This window comes from Cornus florida, unplaced genomic scaffold (assembly GCF_030987335.1).
Source record: "Cornus florida cultivar Cherokee Brave unplaced genomic scaffold, ASM3098733v1 CherokeeBrave_3.0.0_Hap2_Chr08, whole genome shotgun sequence".
Lineage (NCBI taxonomy): Eukaryota > Viridiplantae > Streptophyta > Magnoliopsida > Cornales > Cornaceae > Cornus > Cornus florida.
Window position 1 is genome coordinate 52,192,255 of NW_026775578.1, and position 18,285 is coordinate 52,210,539.

General features: G+C 37.4%; 1 protein-coding gene across 1 annotated transcript; it reads right to left on the minus strand.

Annotated features, from left to right (window-relative positions):
• Nucleotides 1-15,437: 15,437 nt before the first annotated feature.
• On the minus strand, nucleotides 15,438-18,036 carry LOC132271710 (probable NADH dehydrogenase [ubiquinone] 1 alpha subcomplex subunit 5, mitochondrial). The gene is made up of 2 exons (XM_059773163.1): nucleotides 17,570-18,036; nucleotides 15,438-15,871 (listed from the first exon to the last, which is right to left on the minus strand). Exons 1-2 carry the CDS (start codon nucleotides 17,898-17,900, stop codon nucleotides 15,660-15,662), a joined length of 543 nt encoding a protein of 180 aa, XP_059629146.1. The 5' UTR covers nucleotides 17,901-18,036; the 3' UTR covers nucleotides 15,438-15,659.
• Nucleotides 18,037-18,285: the final 249 nt, after the last annotated feature.

Genomic DNA, 18,285 nt, shown 5'->3' on the forward strand with positions numbered 1-18,285 from the left:
TCCATTGTTTGCTTTGGATTCAAGAGGAACATTCCTCTTGTGAGGTAAGAGGTGATTTAGGTTTTAATCTAAGTGTTTTAATTATTTTTATAGCTTACAATAAATTGTGTACATGTCTTATACTTAATTTTTAAATTAATAGGTTGTAGTACCTTACATGAAATTAAGCTAGGACATGATATTCTTGAAGGCCATGACTTGATCTATAACTTGTATTAGTATAAAGTCATTTGGAGTTGTTTTAGAATCTAAAGATTTAATTATTTAAAATTAATTAATTTCTATTTAATTGTTCCACTTACTTAATTAAGTTTTTGAGTTGATATATGTGATTACCATGATAGTACCATTGGCATATAATTATTTGGAGTCATTTGAAATTGATTTAAATTCTGGAGAAATTAATTAGTTAGTTTAATTAATTTTTATTCAAGTGTTACATTCATTTAAATTGACATTTGACTTGCTATATGTAATGAGTATGGTATGTTCTTTAACATATATTAAATTGAGAATATTTGAATGAGTTTGAAAAACTTTATTTAATTATTTTCTTGTATGAAATTTAATTCACCTAGTTGTACCTAATGCGGAATTAACTTGTAACTTGATTTTAAACAATGTCTTGACATGTTCTTTCACATATATAAAATAGAGAATATTTGAATGATTTTTGAGAAGTTTATTGAATTATTTTCTAGGCATTGATCTTATTTTACCTTGTTATAACTAAGGTAGAATTGGTTTGTAACTTGAAATTAAATTAGGCCTTGCTATGACCTTTGACATATATTATATTTAGAATTTTTGGACTTGCTTTGAAATCTTGAGAATTTAATTATTTAATTTAATTAAGTTCCATTTGTATGCTTTCATTGCAGTAATTAAGTATTGATGTTATATTCTTACTTAATTTATACAACTTGGTGTATGATTTCAAGATAGTATTTCATGAGTAGAAGTTATGATTTAACTTGTATACACATTATACTTATATGACATTTAATATGTCATTGTAGCTTGAAGGCCTAGAGCATATTTTGTGTGTATTCCATGACTTGGTTGTGCATGGTAATTGACAATGTGCATTGTGTATATGTGATATACTTGTTGCACAACTTGATTATTTTTGGAAAGCTTGTATGGACATTATAATGTGTTAAGGCTAAAGTATGTCTCTAGTACGGGGGATGAGAGTTCCCTCTACAACATATAGTGCGCACTAGGAAGTTCTTTGCGGGCTAGTAACCCGAGATCACTTGTTTGGTCATTGAGACCATATGTCCTTTGTCTTTTCACCATTGGTTGATTTCACATTCAATTCCTATTTGTAATTGTGGATTACTTTTAACTTGTGCTTGGACGCATGGTACTTCATTTCTTGCTTAGTATACTTGTATTTGTATACTTGTACACCTTGTATATCAAAAATGCATTGTATACTTGGATTTGTATACTTGTATGCCATGTATGTCAAAATTGCTTAGTATACTTAGAAATGTATACTTGAATATATATGTTGTATTCTATTTCAATATTGCTTAGCACACTTAGTATCTACACTTGCATATTGATAATTTACTTTCTAGGTAACCTAGTATACTTGTGTCTTGTATACTTGTCTTAAGTGTATTCCAATATTGATTGTATACTTGTGTACATATACTTGTATACCGAATACCTTGTTGCGTGTACCGTATGCTTCTATATTGTTTAAATTACATGAATGATGTGGTTTATGCTAGAAATACTCTAAGGTAGCTTAGGATGCTCCTTGAGTCTCACTTTAACATAGACGTTAGGTTGCATGAGCCCCTTTAACATATTTCACCTTAAGGTTATAAATTTGTAAAAATTTAGGTCTATGCATGCTCATCTTCTACTAGTAGCTTTATGTTACTCACCCCGAAGTTACTGAGGATTTGTTTCAGGTACAAAGGCTTGGTTCATGATGTTCATCATTCCTTGGATGACTTGTAGACTCGGAAGTTTCAATTCTTGTGAAGGTTGGCTTGAAAAGCCACTTATAGCCTTATATGTCAAAATGTGTATATTTGATTATAAACATGTAATGTGTATAAAAGTACGCTCTTTACAATGTATTTGACATGTATGAAATGAGGCCATAGGCCAATGATATCAAATTTGTATTCTATGCATTTTCACTTTCAAGGTTTATTATGAAAATATTGAAAAATGAGAAGTCATTGCTTCACCATGTTTGCATCGAATGTGGGAATTCCGTTTTTATTCTTTCATAGGGTCTCATTAATCATGTTTGAAGTGTGGCCAAGGGCCAAATGGTAATTTGATACCATTTCATATTTTTGGATTTCAAATTTTTCGTTTCAAGTCCATTTTTCTCATATTTGGCCGTCGGGGCTTCTCGGGAGCCGCGAACCATTCCCGCGCGCTTAGAATTATTTATTACACTTGCGTGCACATTCGTTTTAACCAAGAAATGCATTTAGGGCCAAATGCATACTTGGTGCAAAGTTGTATTTTCTGAGTTTTTGACCCTTTACTGATCTAGAGGCATTTCACAATGAGTTGTTTTCATTTTCTCCCGCACAGCTGGGTAGAAAACTCGATTTCAGGAGGGGTTTCTTTTTCATGTTTTTTCAAAAATATTCTTTTGATAGCCTGTTTTTGCTCTCAGTTATGGACTGATCCTAAACAAAATCCTTGTAGCAGCTTTTTGGACCCTCTTGACCTATGCTGATCTAGGGGCATTTTAGGGATATTACAGCATGTTTTTTTTCATTTTCTCCATGTAGCTAGGTAGAAAACGTGATTTTAAGGAGGGTTTTTTCTTCGTGTTTTTCCAGAAAAAGTCGTTTAAGGGTCCCTTTTTAGCCTTAGTTCTAGAAAGAAAATCAAAAGATGCTTTCTGTCAAAACACTATTCCTGCCCAGATTTCTTACCCGGAAAAGTTGATTTTTTTGAAACTTTGACGTTTCATATCTTCTTCGTCCCGACTCCTAATCAAGTGATTTTTTAGTCTAAATTTATTAATGTTTACTTGTCTATCCAACGGTATGCACGGTTACATCCAATTCTATCTGAAAAGACCATTTTACCCCTTGTAAAGTACCCTTGCCGCACTGATTTTAAACCCAAAAGTTGGTTTTTTTGAAACTTTGACGTTTCATATCTTCTTCATTCGGACTCCGAATCAAGTGATTTTTGAGTCTAGATTTATTAATTTTTCCTTGTCTATCTAATGGTTTGCTCATTAGCATCTATTTTTGTCTAAAAAGACCATTTTACCGCTTATAAAGTACCCTTGCCGCACTGATTTCAAACCCAAAAGTTTGATTTTATGAAACTTTGGAGTTTCATATCTTCTTCATCCGGACTCCGAATCAAGTGATTCTTGGGTCTAACTTGATTAATTTTTCACTTTCTTTCCAGTGGTGTGCTCGGTAGCACCCGATTTTATTTTTTCAGAAATGACCGTTTTGCCCTTGGGGCTAATTTTGTCCGGTTTTCTTTTAATTTGTTTTCGCTACTTTCTTGAGTCCCGTGACTTCATGGGAAGTCACGTATATGTCTTAGGAATGATGTACATTCCCAAGGACGTTGCTTCCATGTGAAAAGACTATTTTGCCCTTGGGGGCCTGTTCGGTCTTTTTTCTGATCATTCATTTCTGCATTATTCTCATTGAGATCCGTGGCCTCATCGAAGGTCACTCTAGCTTCTTAGAGATGTATTGCATCTCCAGGGTCATGTTTTCTATTTTCGCTTCCGCATTTGGATTGATTATCGGGTCAATCTTCGGTTCATCACGGGACGCACTGGCTTAAAAAACCAAGGCCGTCACAGAAATAATTTTGGAAAAATTATTTTGGAAAGTGTTTGTGAAAACTGGATACCTAGGAGGCGCCTAGTGATCCGTGGTGTTAGTGTAGTCGAGAGAGGACTAGGGATTGAGTTAACTAGGCCGGATACGATGCCTTAGAAGTGACTTGTGGTCGTGGATAGTTAGCCAATCCGCCTTTCGTGACGCCTTAGAGGTGCCTTGGGTAGGATTACACTAACGGTTTGAAAGTTGAAAAGGTATTGTTTTAGAAACGGGGAGTAACATTGCATGGCATGGAACATCATTGGCATACTTGGTGCATTTGGTAGTTGGTTTATATATGTGTGTTTGTTGATGATACAGTGGTTTTACTCGACTCCCGAGATATGATCCCGTTCTCATACTTTCTATTCTCTATGTGGATGCACGGGGTCATAAGAGGTGTGTCTTGGGCACCTCCTACTGAACGTTTAGCTCACCCCATTATTTAACATTTTTCAGGACACAGAAGGGAAGTGGCAGACGACGCTCCTCCACAAGGTTCGATGGGTTAGTAGACCGTTTTGACATACTTTGTAGCTATGATCTCATTTTATTACTATTATTTCTTTATTATTATTTTTTTTTTTATAAACCCTAGGATGACACGTATATTATGTATTGACATAGGAAAGGACAGTAGTGCCCTTAGTTGACCTCGGGTTCGGGTAAAGACCCGGTTAGCGATTCGGACCCTCGGGTTCGGGTCATTACAAATTTGGTATCAGAGTAATGGTTTGAATACCATTAGGACGACGGGTAGAAGCCTACCTAGGGTTGCATGGGAAGTTGAATTGCATGTTTACGTGCTTATGTGTTAAGGTGTTTAATTGTTTAAGAAGCATGATTCCTTGTTTCCTATTTTAATGTTTAATGTTTGACAAACATGCCTATTTGCTAAGTGCTTATGTGTTTAAATACCAGTATATATAAATGAAGTGTGCATGTTATTTGAAAGCATGTTAATTGTGATAAGATGATAAGTATGAGGAATATGGTGATGGCAGGTGGTAGGCACGGTATGTGCAAGCATGTTTCATATGGTATTGTGGGTTACAGTCATTATATATATATATATATATATATATATGTGTGTGTGTGTGTGCGTGTGTGTGTGTGTGTGTGTGTGTGTGTGCATATGCGATCGAGCCTAAGATTGTTGGTAGTACGGTAGAGTACTTGTTGTGACGTAGACGGTTATATGGGTTTTGATCTGAGTAAGTGAAGAGCTCAGTTGCTCCAAGGTTTTTGGGTGCCGGTTCTTATCGAATGAATGGCGTGGGCTTCTAGCTCGTGGATTGAGTTATTTAGTGTGGGTCATTTTGATTTTCTTAATGCATTTTGTACGGTGCTTAGAGCACGACTTTAGAATGGGTTCATATTTTATAGCACAGTGTCTATAGAGTGTGTGAGTTTCATGTATCGGTGGATGGGTTCTTGTGACCATGGAGGTCGGGTGTGAATGAGGGTTTCAAGGGAGAAAGTATGACCTTAGGAGGTTAGGGTTTATGACTTGGGTCACGGTTTGGTGTGGAGGTTCTTTTCGAACCAGTCGTGGTAGGTGTGACAGAAGTTGTTCGAGTCACAAATGTAGTCTATGGGATGTAGATGTGTATCTTCTGGTATGGTCTGAGGAGGCGTATTGGTTCTGACTATCATGGGTACTTGTTGAATTTTGTAGGTCTGGGGTGATATAGGACCGGTTGCAGGGTGTGGAGTATTTTGTGTCTTGTAAGAGTCTATTTTGGAGGCTGGGTTGTCAAGGAGTGATTCTCATTTTGGATAGTTGTAGGAGTGTGTTATGGGTAATTAACTCTCAGTGAGTTGATTACATGGTTCGGTGGATGAGTGGGGTTATAGGTTGTCATGGTTGTCGAGAGAGTCTCAAGGTAGTGTATAGTGGTTAGTTTTAGTTGTGTAGAGTAGGATTGCACTATAAGGCAGGTTGCATGAGGTCATTGAAGTGCTCGGTCATTTACGGATGAAGTGCTTGATGGTAGGTACGGTGTTACCAAATAAACTGTATTCTAGGATTTGAAAGCTGTGGACTGGAGTTGGATTTTATATTATGTCTGAGGTATCAGGAGATTGTGCTTGGTGTTTGAGGATTCGAAAGGTAGACTGATGATTAGAATGATTAGGATGAGGTTGATTTTATAGGTTTAGTTGTTAGCCCCATTTGACCTTTGTTGGGGCCAAGGGTGTTCTGAGGAACGGCGAAAAGGGGAGGTAATGGTGTTGAACCTAGGGTATTAAGTTTTCTTGTTTAGGCATGTAAATCGCCTTAGAAAGAGTTGTTTAAGTAGTTGGTCAAGTATTAATAATTGATTGCATAGTTGGTGGTTTTGAGGAGACTGTTGGGTGTTAAGCATTTTAAGATTGTGCCCATTTTATTTTGAGGATTTTTTGGCATGGCATTGCCGTATGGAGGTTCTTTCCTAGTGGTAAATAGTGTTTGTTGTGGGGGGAATATCGAGAGGAATGGTTATTTCTTGTTTTGATGGTGTTACCTTAAGGATGTTTGAAGAATAATCGCTTAGTTGTGGCTTGATGGTCTGGTAGGGTGATAGGTTTGAACTGTTGTTTTGAATGAGTGGCAGTAGAGGCATTATGGTGTGATGTTTAGCATTGATGAGCATAATGGTTTTAGGTATGATCTGAGGATAGATTAAAATTATGTGTTGTTGTATGTTGTCAGGTAGGTGATGGAATTGTGCGCCAGTTGAGGCGATTGTGGACGGTTTAGTTTTTAGAACCTGCGAGAGCGGTGTTGCCAGATAAGCACCTTTTTCTTTTGAGGAGTCAGTGGATTGTTGTGACTGAGTTCACGGGTCTTGTGAGCATGGCGTTTAAGGGAGTGTCACCCAGAAAGGTAGAGAGGGAATGGATGGTAAAGTGTCATTTTATGGCGTAGAGGTTGTCGGTTAGGAGTGACTGATTCTAGGTAGCACGGGACGTGGTGTCCAAAGTGCTGTGATTGTTTTTAGTGTTAGTGTGTCGTGAATGTTGGTGCTCCTACCTGATTGGTTTTGATTAGCAGGGGTATTACGGTGTATAGTAAACGAGGTTTCTATGTTGATAAAGCGTGACGGTCCGTTAGTGGTAAGGTCGCCTGGAATCGAGGTTGTAGTCCCATGTGTGTTTCCAGTTGGTTCTTCTCCTTGTGTGTAGGGAGTTCATTTCGTCTCGGGTGAGATTGGGTGTCCATGGTTGGATGATTGGTGAGTAGCGTGTAATAGGGTGTCGGGTGGATTCAGGTACAAGTGGTCAGTCTCTTGTGAGAGCGGGGTTGTTACCCTTTTCCATTTACTCTAGTCCTGGCAAGGATGTCATTTGTCATGAGTCTTGTTCTCTGTTTACGAGTTGTACGCGTCTGTGGGTAGACGAACCTGTGTGTAGTTGTTATGTTGTTAAAGTTCATCGTTAAAGGTTTGGTTAGTTTGGTCGACTCACTCCCACAGAGGGAGATAAAGTCGTTGGTTTTTAGTAGCGTTTGTTTTGTGAGTGGTCCTGATTGGTGGAATGTGAAGCACTAGTTACCGAATACAAATTGTGTTTCCGATGTTTGGTACTAGCAGAGATGGATAGGGAATGTGTATTGAATAGTGGTTTGAGGACGATTAGGTGATGTGATGTGAGTCATGTACTCAGAAGTAGGGGTGGCCACGGATCGGATCGGATTAGGCATCAATTCTAATCCGATCCGCTCATAACGGATTAGGAAATTTTGAATCCGCCACCAATCTATTAGTTCACGGATCGGATCGGATCGGATCCAATCTGCGGACTGAATTATCCAAATTAGTCTATTTTTAATTTTTTACCAATTTCATATCCAATTACAAAAGTGTATAATAGAACATAGATTAACCCAATTTAAATGCATAATAACAAAAATAATCAAACTGTAAAATATTGCATAACCAAAAGGACAGTAGTTATCCAAATTATCCGAAAAAACACTTAATTAGTTACCAAAAAAAAAATTAATATGTTATATATCAGTGTGTAATATACTAATATGTATAATACTTAATTAGTTACCAAAAATAATAATAATAAAAAATTATATGGGGCACACAGATAGCCACAGAGTTGTTATATATTAATACTATATTATATATATATATATATATATATATATATATATATATATATATATATATATATATATATATTACAGATTACCCACGGATTGCCACGGATCGGATTCACGGATCAGATCGGATTTTTGACAGCCTAATCCATGATCCGATCCGTGAACTACGGATTCAATTTTTTAAAATCCACCACCGATCCGTGGGTCTGGTGATCGGATCGGGTTCGCGGATTGGCAGATTTTTTGCCCACCCCTAATTAGAAGTTTTTATAGGCGTTTGATTCGAGTAGTGCCTTGAGGACAAGTGTCGATATTGGCTTAGAATTTTGTGATTAGAGAAAGTGAATGTGTGATTCTATTGAGGAGTAGTAGGAATGATTGACTTTGGTTTTGAGATTTCAGGCATGAAATAGTTACATTGTGTGTTTTGATGAGGTAAGAATTGAATCGAGTAAGGCTATGGAGTTGTTTACCTGGTATGGGTGTTAAGAGGAGATTAGAAATCTTTTATGCTAGTTGATGACTGTGGTATTTGGTGCCGTATTGCTTTTAGTTTTTTTATGTTTGTTTGATTAAAGTATGATTGGGATTTTTAAAGCAAGTGTATGACTCTATAGTTGTTGAGGTTATGTAGGACGATGGATTGATAATGAGTGGATCTCGTGGTTATCTTGTGGACTGTGTAAGAGTGTGATTGAGGTTGGACCTGAGGACGAGAACGACGTTTGTGTTGAGACCGGATTAATGACGAGAATGGCCTGGCCAACCAGTTCTCCTGAATTAGTCCCTCTATAGTACGATGTCGGGTCAAAGGTCAATGATTGTTTCGATTTGCCATGGGGCAGTGAGAGCATGGTATCGTGTGTTATGTCGGTGTGACGGTGTGGATTCGAGTGGTTAGTCTCGGGTGACGAGGTGTGTTAGGTGGGACCAAGTATCCGATAAAGGTTTGTGGTGCGACAACTTGATTATCGAGGATCTGTTTTGAGGATTGTGTCCTGAGTACGGGATAGTGCGCTGTACTGTTTTGGTGACTAATGTCTGTGCAGCCGTTGGGGATTCTTTGTTTAGTAATTTTGAGGTTATAGGTGTAATGATTGTCGTATAGTGGGGGTAGTAGTCGTTAGTAAGATTATGTGATGGTGTAGATGTGTGTTAGATGGCGAGTATTGGTTTGACAGTGACATGTAGATTTGAGCTTGAGCTTGATTATGAGATGGATAGGGTTCCTTGTCTGGGATTTTATGTATCCTTTAAAGGATGAGTTGAGTTAGGATGTTGTCATGTTCAGGGGTCTTGCGACCATTCTTCTTTCAGGCTCCGAAGCCTTGTGTAGCGGTGTAGAGGGGACCAGTGTTGGTTTTAAGTCGAGTGTTGAATCCAGCAGGTTTGTGTATGATGTTGTAAGTGGTGAGATCCTCATAGGGTGGTGAGCATTGGGTTTTCTAGTGGCAGTGTGTGATTGCCTATTGGTATCAGGTGTCAAAGGCAACAAGGTCGTTAAGTTCTTAGCTGCGGTTTGCTGAGGTGTTTCTCGAGAAGGTGTGTGGCAGTGGGTCTCCTTCTTTAAGGAGGGCAGATTTCGAGGACAAAATCTTTTAAGGAGGGTAGATTGTAATATTTCTAAATTTTGCCATTTTCTATTTTTTCGTAAAAAAAAAATTCGTTCATGCAAGGGCATTCTCGTCTATTCTCGTTTTGCATGCCGAACACCGTGGAGTGTGCCGGTTGTGTCCGAGAGTTGGTTGGGACATTTCATTGAGTCCAGAACTCTTTGAAATGCCAAGGTTGCCATTTTTCCATTTTTCCATTTTTCGAGTCGAACGGTCCCGTGTGAGACCCGCTACCGGAATTGTTACGCACAGGGATTTTTAGTTAGGTCCATTTGCACCTCAAGCATCTTATTTATTATATTATGTGGATATAAATTATTAAATATGTATATATAATTGTGGTGTAAAAATAAAGTTAAAAAGAAAAAGGTGGTGGGACCCACCACCCATTTCATATTTTTAATGGCATAAGGCCATTTGGTAGGCCTCATTCCCTCACTCCCTCACACTACTTTCTTTTCGCCTTCCCTTTATTTCATTTTTCTTTTTTCTTTCCAAGCAAATCTTTAAACATAGATTTCTCCCTTAATTTTTGGTATTTTTGGGAGCCGTTTGCGGCAAAACGGAGAGCGCGTCAAGATCTTCGATTTAATTAGAGCAAAGGTGGTTTTGGTGCACCCTAAGAATTTCTAATTCTAGGGTTTGGATTCGGCAAATTGGTTTGCAATATTTGGAGGTAAGAGTTTCTAATCCACAATTTTCTTTGACTTTTGTGAGTTTTCTTATAAAAGTTGTTAAGTTGTTTACAAAATTTTGAGTATTGTTTATGGTTATAGACATTTTATGTATAATGAGCATGACAAGGTGTATAATGTGTTGAAAGTGATAGAAATTGCTTGTATTATTTATTGATTTTGATTATATGCACTTGAATGCTTGAATGTCAAATACTATGTTGTCAAAATTGTTAATTGAGAGTTTATTAATTTAATTTTCCCAAAAGCATGCAATTGAGATATAGATGAATTGTATGAATTGTGAAGTTGACATGGTATGGTGATTAAAGCATGAAGCATTCATGCATTGCATTGGGCAAGAAAGGGAAAAAATTGTTTTGAAATGAAATGAAATAATTTTGGGAAAATTGTTTTGGAAAGTGTTTGTGAAAACTGGACGCCTAGAAAGCACCTGGTGGTCCGTGGTGTTAGTGTAGTCTAAAAAGGACTAGGGATTGAGTTAACTAGGCCGGATGCAACGCCTTGGAGGTGCCTTGTGGTTGTTAATAGTTAGCCAATCCCCCTTTCGTGACGCCTTGGAGGTGCCTTGGGTCAGATTACACTAACGGTTTGAAAGTTGAAACGGTATTGTTTCAGAAATGGGGAGTGACATTGCATGGCATGGCACATCATTAGCATACTTAGTGCATTTGGTAGTTGGTTGATATATGTATGTTTGTTGATGATACAGTGGTTTTACTCAACTTCCGAGATATGATCCCGTTCTCATGCTTTCTATTCTCTATGTGGATTCACGTGGTCATAAGAGGTGTGTCTTAGGCACCTCCTACTGAGCGTTTAGCTCACCCCATTATTTAACATTTTTCAGGACACGGAAGGGAAGTGGCGGACGACGCTCCTCCACAGGGTTCGATGGGTTAGTAGACCGTTTTGACATACTTTGTAGCTATGATCTCATTTTATTATTATTATTATTTCTTTATTATTTTTTTTTTTTTTTTTTATAAACCCTGGGATGACACGTATATTATGTATTGACATAGGAAAGGACGGTAGTGTCCTTAGTTGATCTCGGGTTTGGGTAAGAACCCGGTTAGCGATCCGTGCGCAACAATTTTGGTAGCAGGTCCCACTCGGAACTTTTCGGCCCGAAAAATGAAAAAATGCTGAAATGGCAACCAGTGCATTTTCAAGAGTCTTTAACTCAAGGAAATGTCCCAACCAACTCTCAGACACACCCGGCATGCCCCACGGTGTCTGGCACGCAAAACGAGAAAAAACAATAATGCCCTTACACAAAAAAATAGAAAATTTTAGAAAAAAAAATAGCTAAAATTGGAAACATTACAGGTGATGGTGGTGGCGGCGGCACCTCCATTCTCTCTTTCCGTTGATTTCTGTTACTCGATTGTGGGTTTGGGGATAGTGGGGTTGACAGCGCCTCCACCGTCGACGGAGACGATGGTGAGTTCAATTAGGAATTTTTGTGGCTTTTTCATGGGTTCAATTGGCTGGATTTTTTGTGTGTTTTTCATGGGTTCAATGAATAGGTTTTGGTTGTGGTGGCAAAGGTTGCAGTAGTGGGTGAAAGAAAGGGGTGGGCAGTTTTGGCGGGTGGTGGTGACTGGTGGGTGCGGTGGTAGCTATGGTAGGGCTGTGAAATGGTAGCCGTGGGTGTGCATAGGTCGTGGTGACTGTGGTGGCTGTTGGCCGCATAACTAGTCCGATGATCTCTGCACATTCCGGCAGCTCCTTCACCTTCATTATCATACAATTTGTTTATGAATATTAATATATAATTGAAGGCTAAATTGTAAAATGACACAGCTTAATGGGCATTTTCGGAAGAGTAAAAGGGCAAAATGGGTATTACAGTAATAATTTATGTCAGATTTTTTACAGAGGGGTAATTTTGTATAATTTCAAAAAATTAGGGGTGTTTATTGTACACTTTTTCAAATAGGGGGTAAAAGTGTTACTCAGAGTATAGTTGAGGAGTGTTTTCTACACTTACCCCTATTTTATGCAAGTATCCATCATTCACTGTCGGCGTTTTGTGTCATGATAGTAATTTCGTCGAATGATTGGTCTGCACTATATGGTAGACATCTCGAGGTTGCTCTCCATGACATTGGAACCCCATTAACCCCTTAAAACTAATGTATTGTTTATTTTTTTGGGTAAAAATAAACCAATAGAAATGTCAAAGCAGACTGTACTAGTAAATTTGTAAGAAATCAAGTGGAAAACATTTCTAAATCAATTCATGATGTATTATAATCAAGAAACGAAAGATGAGTATTATAAAATGGATAGTATCAGACTCTTCTGGCGCCCTGGCGCTCGAATCCCTGGATTTCTCTTCTCTTTGAGTTCCGCTCTCAAGCTCTGTGCAGGGCTCTTGCTCTCACTTGTGTGACTTAAATTTTGTTACTCGCACGCTCCAATGGGGATTTCAAGTTCTTTAAGTAAATAAGATATATATATATATATATATAATCAATACATAAAATGAATTGCCATGAAAAAGTGTGGATCAGGGGCGGAGCCAGGATTTCAATTCAGAGGGGGCAGAGTTTAAAAATAAATAAATAAATTAGACTAACAATGATATAACATGTAAAAAGAAGAATTTTAAGAAGAAAAAGGAAAGAAAATTGAGATATATTTGAAAGGAAAAAAATTAGAGTATTATTCAAAAAAGAAATTTTGACTTTTTTTTTAAGAAATTTAAGACTTAAAAAAATTACAAATTAACTATATATATTCTATTGGACAGAGCCAGGCCAGGGGAACATGCCCCTAGGCCTTAATTGGCTCCGCCCCTAGTGCGGATAAAGAATTACAATGAAAAGTATGTATGACTCTCATCCGTGAAGGTGCACCAGTGATTCTCATCTACGTGTCATTGTGGATAGCATTCAGCTGTGGGTTTAAAACAATAACAAAGATGGGATCCAATGTGTGGGATATATATATATATATATATAAGAACAAACTTGTAAAGAAACTTTGATGCATTCCAGGACAGTAGCGACACATTAAGGCAGTGAATTATGAGGTAAAAGGGCATTTTGAATCCAAAATGTCACTTATGCCAAAACTCATAACCTGGTGTCGTTTACTATAACATAGACCTAGAAAGTGTTGAACAAGCTAGTCGCGAGGCTATCTCCAAGGATGAGCCGATAAAATTGGTTAAAAAACACAATCTAGGTCTGGAAGTTATGTGTACTTGCACGCAATAATATAGCTTAGGCGATTATGTGTCGCACCAAGACGTGAGGCATCATAATCCCAAACGGGAAAATGGGTTGATTGTGGAATGGAGGATTGAGAGAGAGGTTTGTTAAATTACACAGTATAGGAACGCAACTAATGGTCACGCGGATCCAGCATACATGTGCCAAAGACGCCCCTCGCAGATACAAGTGGTCTGCGACCCTCCAAAGGCATATATGTGATTTAACCAGAATTATTGTAAGTGGTGGATGACAGCTGTCACGTACCCGAGTCGTGAGCCCTCTAAATACCCCCAAGTGTCACGCGTGGGACGGCACATCAAGAAGGCCCCACTTCCACTCTGCTTCATTTTTGCTACACTCTCTCTCTCTCTCTTCTCTTTGTGTTCAATTATTTCATTCAGTTCGAAGAGTCAAAGCATAGGTGATTTCTCAAGGTTTTGAACCTACATTCACATGAATTTCTCCAAACTCAATCATCATAATAATCATGAATTAAAACTACAGTGAAAATGATATAATCTATAATATATTCACTCTGAGACCTTATGCAAGTGATTAAGTAAGTTTCACCAACTCTTAGTCGTCGTTTCCGAACAAATTAAGTGTTTGTCCAATTAAGTACGTTTGATAATGAAAATTGAATATCTTTGAAAATAGTATACGCTATTGAAAATGACGTAAAATTTTAAGTGATCACACTGAATCTTTTATATATATATATATATATATATATATATATATATATATTTCTTTTAAAATTACCACTTAAAAATTTTATAATTTTCAATTTTATCAAGTTTTAAAAAATATATATATTCTTTATAAATTACCACTTAAAAATTTTATAATTTTCAATTTTATCAAGTTTTAAAAAATATATATATTCTTTATAAATTATCACTTAAAAATTTTATAATTTTCAATTTTATCAAGCACCACCTTAGTATAGCAATAATCCTCTTCCGAATGAGAAATTCAACCAAGGGCCTGTTTGAATGTCCCCTCAATTCGCATAACCTTATTTTTGCTTTTTAGATAGAATTACAATATTAAAAATCACCATCTTTAATGGGTATTTGGATCCTCAAGCTATAAGGGATCGTTCTTGTAGTGTGCTTAAAAAATTTTAACACACTTGACCTTTTGAATTCAATAAATAATCAAAGATACTTCACCTTTTGAATTCAATAAATAATCAAAGATGTGTTACCTAGTGGTATCTCATCTACCTTCCAAAATGAAAAGTGATGTCTGAGTCCCATAAATACAAATGAGTGTGAATTTCTTGCTAATAAAACAATAATAAAAACCAATCTAAAACAAATGTATTGAAAACAAAATGTAAATGTGCTAAAATTTCTTTTTAACATCATTATTTCCAATTTCAACATACTTAACCGTGTTTCAGAACATTTGCCCTATGTGATGAATTAAAATGCATTGAAAAACACTACAGCATTTGTTATGTACTCAACCGTAGTCATCTCAAATATAATGTGAATCTTATTGTCATTTCAAGAAGCTTTAGAATGATAACATGAGAAGAAATATGATGAACTTTAAGACAAAAATGATACTTAAAAACATGAATGAATCCAGGATTATGGGGTGTCCAAACAGGCACTACCCCAACCATAATAGGGATACATCAAGGGAGTAATTCCAGCCTTGTCTGCTTTTCCCAAGTCAGAGGCAACAACAGCAACTACTACTCTTGGTATAAACACTTATACCATACAGAACCAATGATCTTGTACATAAAAATGTTATATAAATTACGAATGACGCCATTCAAATTCAAAGGATGAACGGATCAGTCATGCCCAAGTAATCAACCCAGAATCACCGGAATCTCATCTGCAGTTTGTCTCCGGTTAGTATTACAACCGGACCATACTCAAGCTTACATCAACTCAGCAATCTCTTCATTTCTTGGAGTCACGAGGCAACCACAACTAATATTCTTAGCATAAATTCTTCAATACCACAACAAAGAAAGTAAAAGAATTTCAATTCAAGGTTGCTTTTAATGGCTTAAGATTTCTTTCTTACCCACTAATTCTGTTCGATCCAACAAACAAAATATTTTGACAAAACAAGCATGAGCAACAGAGCATAAAAGATGATTTCAGCTTTGGAACAACATTTCTTGATAAATACTCAAAACAAGTGCAAGCAGCACACTACTTCTTTGGTTCCAACTCACTGGACTTGATCGAAGGCTCATCCTTCTTGGAGCTTGAGGCAGTGGCCTCCAATGCACTTGCCATTACCACATCCAATGTCTTGTAGAACTCCTCGGAGAGAGGACCAGGTCGGTGCAATGGAACATGCTTGGGAACTGGAGCATCATTCTCAATAACTTTGCACTCATAGTCATCAGGAACACCCCACTCTGCAATCCAACAAAACAAGAAATGCCCACCATAAACACTTCATGGTAACAAAGAAAGTTCACTAAAGATGTTCTGTTTATAGTCAGTTGTAGATAGTACTAGAATGCAGTCCATAGAATGCAGATTTGCTCTCTTAAGCTTGACCTAAATGAAAATGAGAGGAAAAACATCTTCAGATTAGGCAATTGGGTATTTTCTTTTTTCTTAGTTGGTACTCACACACACATGCCTCCATAGAGGCTTGAACCCTAACCTTCCTTTGAAAAGTAGGGGCCTGATACCACTAGACCGCTGCCCGTTGGTAATTGGGTATTTTCTTATTGGGGAGGATTCTTCAAGATAGCTAGAGGGAGAGGGGGAACTCCAAAGAAAGGGTGTTGTTTTGAAAGAGGGGGGAAGGAAGGGAGAAAGCAAAGAAAAATGACTATAAATAACTTGCCCCTGAAGAGAGTACTTGGAATAAGGGGGGAGAGAGAGAATAGAGAGAGGGGGGAGGGGGGGGAATCCAAAGTTGATGTAGAACTTGTTCCAATTTTGCATTTGGCAAACTATAATTTGTGATTAACATTCCAATGCTAAATGTCAAGTAAGATGAAATTAAGAAAGAAAGTCACTTCATTAAAAAATTTATATGTTGGATCTTACATTCACTAATAATTCACAGAAACAAGTTATTATATACTTGCTTCCCTAGGTTACTTGGTCAACGCATGAAAATGTGGCCAATTATACAGAAATGAGAAGTTTCATGATTTCATCAGAAACGAATCTAATAGATGTCACATAAAGTTCATATAACAAACAAGTAAAGTTTCAAACTAACTAGGAAATTAAAATTTGAGCACTGATGGGTTAACAGCAACCACCCAAATACCCAATCAAGCAAATCCACCTGGAAATAACAACTCAAAGCACATGCAGTTTCATAACTTCAAAATCCATAGGCGGCTTTGCTTGATTTTGTGCTACCAAATTCTTTTTAGCAAGCTTTTCACACTATCAATGCTTTTAAAATTTAGCACAAAAGCCTAAAGAGGGACATTACTAGGCAGGCTGATCATCAAGATCTCTTTTTGAAAAAATATTAGAAAAATGTAGACTGGTGTTTAGAGTTGATCATCTAGTGCGATGTTTGTCACGCAGGAATAGAATATGGTAGGAATGGAGAGTATAAGATGAGAAAAATGAGACCCAAATGGTCTGTTCATAAACAAATAAGGCTCCTGAAAATGCCGATAAAAATAAGGATATGTAACAAGCTGAAGACACTTAAAGGATTGCAAAAAATCCCCAAAAGGATGGTTATGATTATAAAGCAAAAAGGCTACAAACAAGTAAAACTGCAAAATCAAAATGGGTGCAAGTGAATCTCAAATTTTAAAGTAAGACATTATTGCTGTTATATCCCAATTCAACAATGAGTATCGGCCCCCCTCTTCGACAAATTAGTCTGAAGTCCTCTCAAAATGCATATATCGAAATACTCCTACAGACCATGAAATCCACTCACGATTCTAATAATTCAGTACAGTAAAAAAATAATAATAAGAATAAAGAATAAAAGACCCAGAAACCGGTTTCTTTCTTATTTTCCCAACATTTTCCCAGCAACCAAAATGGGGTTTGTCACAAGATTGCTATCTACAACCAATCGAAAGCAAAAATGAGGGGAATAAAGGAAGGAAGATTATGCAGACCTATCATCTTGGAGATGAGCTTGAGCTCGTCCTGGGCCTCTTCGATGAGCTCTTCGACCTGACCACAGCCTAGACGCTTCTCGATTGCTTCCCAGTCCTCCTCCTCCTGACACACCTTGAGGCGGTGGCGCGTGAAGCTCTCGACGGTCTTCCGGTAGCCCTCGTCCTCAGGAACGGCCTGAATCTTCTTTAGGGTTTTGTTGTAGAGAGTGATTAACACTTCCCTCGCGTTTGGCACCACTTCTAGCCCCACGATTCCCGTCGTCTCCTTCATCTTCGCCGTCTCCTTCATCTTCGCCGTCAGCGGCAGCACAACCCTCCGGAGAAACATCTCCTCTCTCCTCTCTCCTCTCTCCTCTCTCCTCTCTCTCACACTCTCACCTCGACTGGGTATTCGGAATTGACACTCAGAGTGATCATGCTATGGACATTTTTGCTGATTATTTTGCAAAATTTGGATGTGTTGTAAAAAAATAATATAAATAAATAAATAAGGGATAAATTATACCGACGTCACATTTATCATAATTACAGAAACCTATTTCATAGTTTGAGAAATTACTCAGATTTCTCCTGAAAATAAAATTAACCGTGTCACGAAACTCCCTTCCTAATGACAAATCGTCAAATACACCAACTAATTTGTCTAATTTATTAAAATGCCCTCAAACTGATTTCTAAGGTTCAAAATGTCTTTAACTGCAACAAAGGTAATA

What these genes read in the sequence shown, in the direction of transcription:
- LOC132271710 (XM_059773163.1), bottom strand. Translation starts at nt 17,900, where the DNA reads ATGTTTCTCCGGAGGGTTGTGCTGCCGCTGACGGCGAAGATGAAGGAG. An exon ending in GCTCATCTCCAAGATGATAG is followed by an intron (nt 15,872 to 17,569) that starts GTCTGCATAATC and finishes GTTGGATTGCAG; the next exon opens with AGTGGGGTGTTCCTGATGAC.